Source organism: Meleagris gallopavo, unplaced genomic scaffold (assembly GCF_000146605.3).
Source record: "Meleagris gallopavo isolate NT-WF06-2002-E0010 breed Aviagen turkey brand Nicholas breeding stock unplaced genomic scaffold, Turkey_5.1 ChrUn_random_7180001830355, whole genome shotgun sequence".
Taxonomy (NCBI): Eukaryota; Metazoa; Chordata; class Aves; order Galliformes; family Phasianidae; genus Meleagris; species Meleagris gallopavo.
In genome coordinates this window covers 1-970 of record NW_011102928.1, presented here as the reverse complement: position 1 = coordinate 970, position 970 = coordinate 1, and the positions used below count along the sequence as shown (strand labels likewise).

General features: G+C 51.8%; 1 protein-coding gene across 1 annotated transcript; it reads left to right on the top strand.

Annotated features, from left to right (window-relative positions):
• Positions 1-5: 5 nt before the first annotated feature.
• On the top strand, positions 6-930 carry LOC104915609 (cytochrome P450 2C19-like; the record flags this gene model as incomplete). Its single annotated transcript, XM_010726523.3, has 2 exons — positions 6-81; positions 562-930. Coding segments are annotated over 2 exons (384 nt in total), but the record flags the coding sequence as incomplete, so codon positions are not given.
• Between the last annotated feature and the right edge of the window lie 40 nt (positions 931-970).

Sequence of the window (970 nt, the reverse complement as noted above, 5' to 3'; positions counted from 1 at the left end):
AAGAAGCCTTGATAGCTCGTGCGGATGAGTTTGCTGCCCGAGGACACATGGCTATCGGGGACCGGGCTAATAAAGGATTAGGTAAGTTCACGACTGAGGAAAGGGAAGCGCTGAGGACAAGTATGGCAGATGAGGGCTGGAGCAAATGATGCATGAGGACAGTCAGAGAGAAGAGGGTGGATCCCACTGGGACAAGGGAAGGCAGGGCAGCCCTCGATCTCTGGCTTCCACCACCTGAAGTGTGTAAGAGAGACATGTAGCCAGACTGTCTCGTGTGTACAGTGAAGGGCAAGGAGCAACGGAGCCACGTTGCAGTAGGGGAAGTTCTGTGTGGATGCAAGGGATGAGCTGTTCACAAGGAGGTTGGTTATGTGTTGGAGAAGGCCAAAAGCAGGCTGCTGGATTACAGCACCTCCACAGGTTGCCTTCAAACCACAGTACTACACAATGCTGTGCCAGTGCTCCCCCCACGAGACAGCACTCGCTCTCATTGCGAGCCTCCACTCATCACAGGTCCAGCACACCCAAGACAGGTCTTTCCTCTTTCTTCTTCCTCTACAGGCATTATTTTCAGCAACAACGAGGAATGGTTACAAGTTCGGCGGTTTGCTCTCACCACTCTGCGCAACTTTGGGATGGGGAAGAGGAGCATTGAAGAGAGGATCCAGGAGGAAGCTGAGCACTTGCTTGAAGAGATCACAAAAACAAAGAGTACGATCCGCTTTTCATATAGCCTACATTTGCAAAAAAAGGAACGTGCCAAGGGAGCCCATGTTCTTAGCAGAAGCTGTAGAGTCTCCATTCTTGGAGATACTCAAAAGATGTCGGCATGTGCTCCTGCAGCAGCGGCTCTAGGCGGCCCTGCTTGAACAGTGGGCAAGGTGGCATCCCAGAAGACTCTGAACCATTCTGTGAGTCTGTTAGGGCACCTTCCTGCACATTTGATTCCCGAGCTGTTAAGCTGTTAACA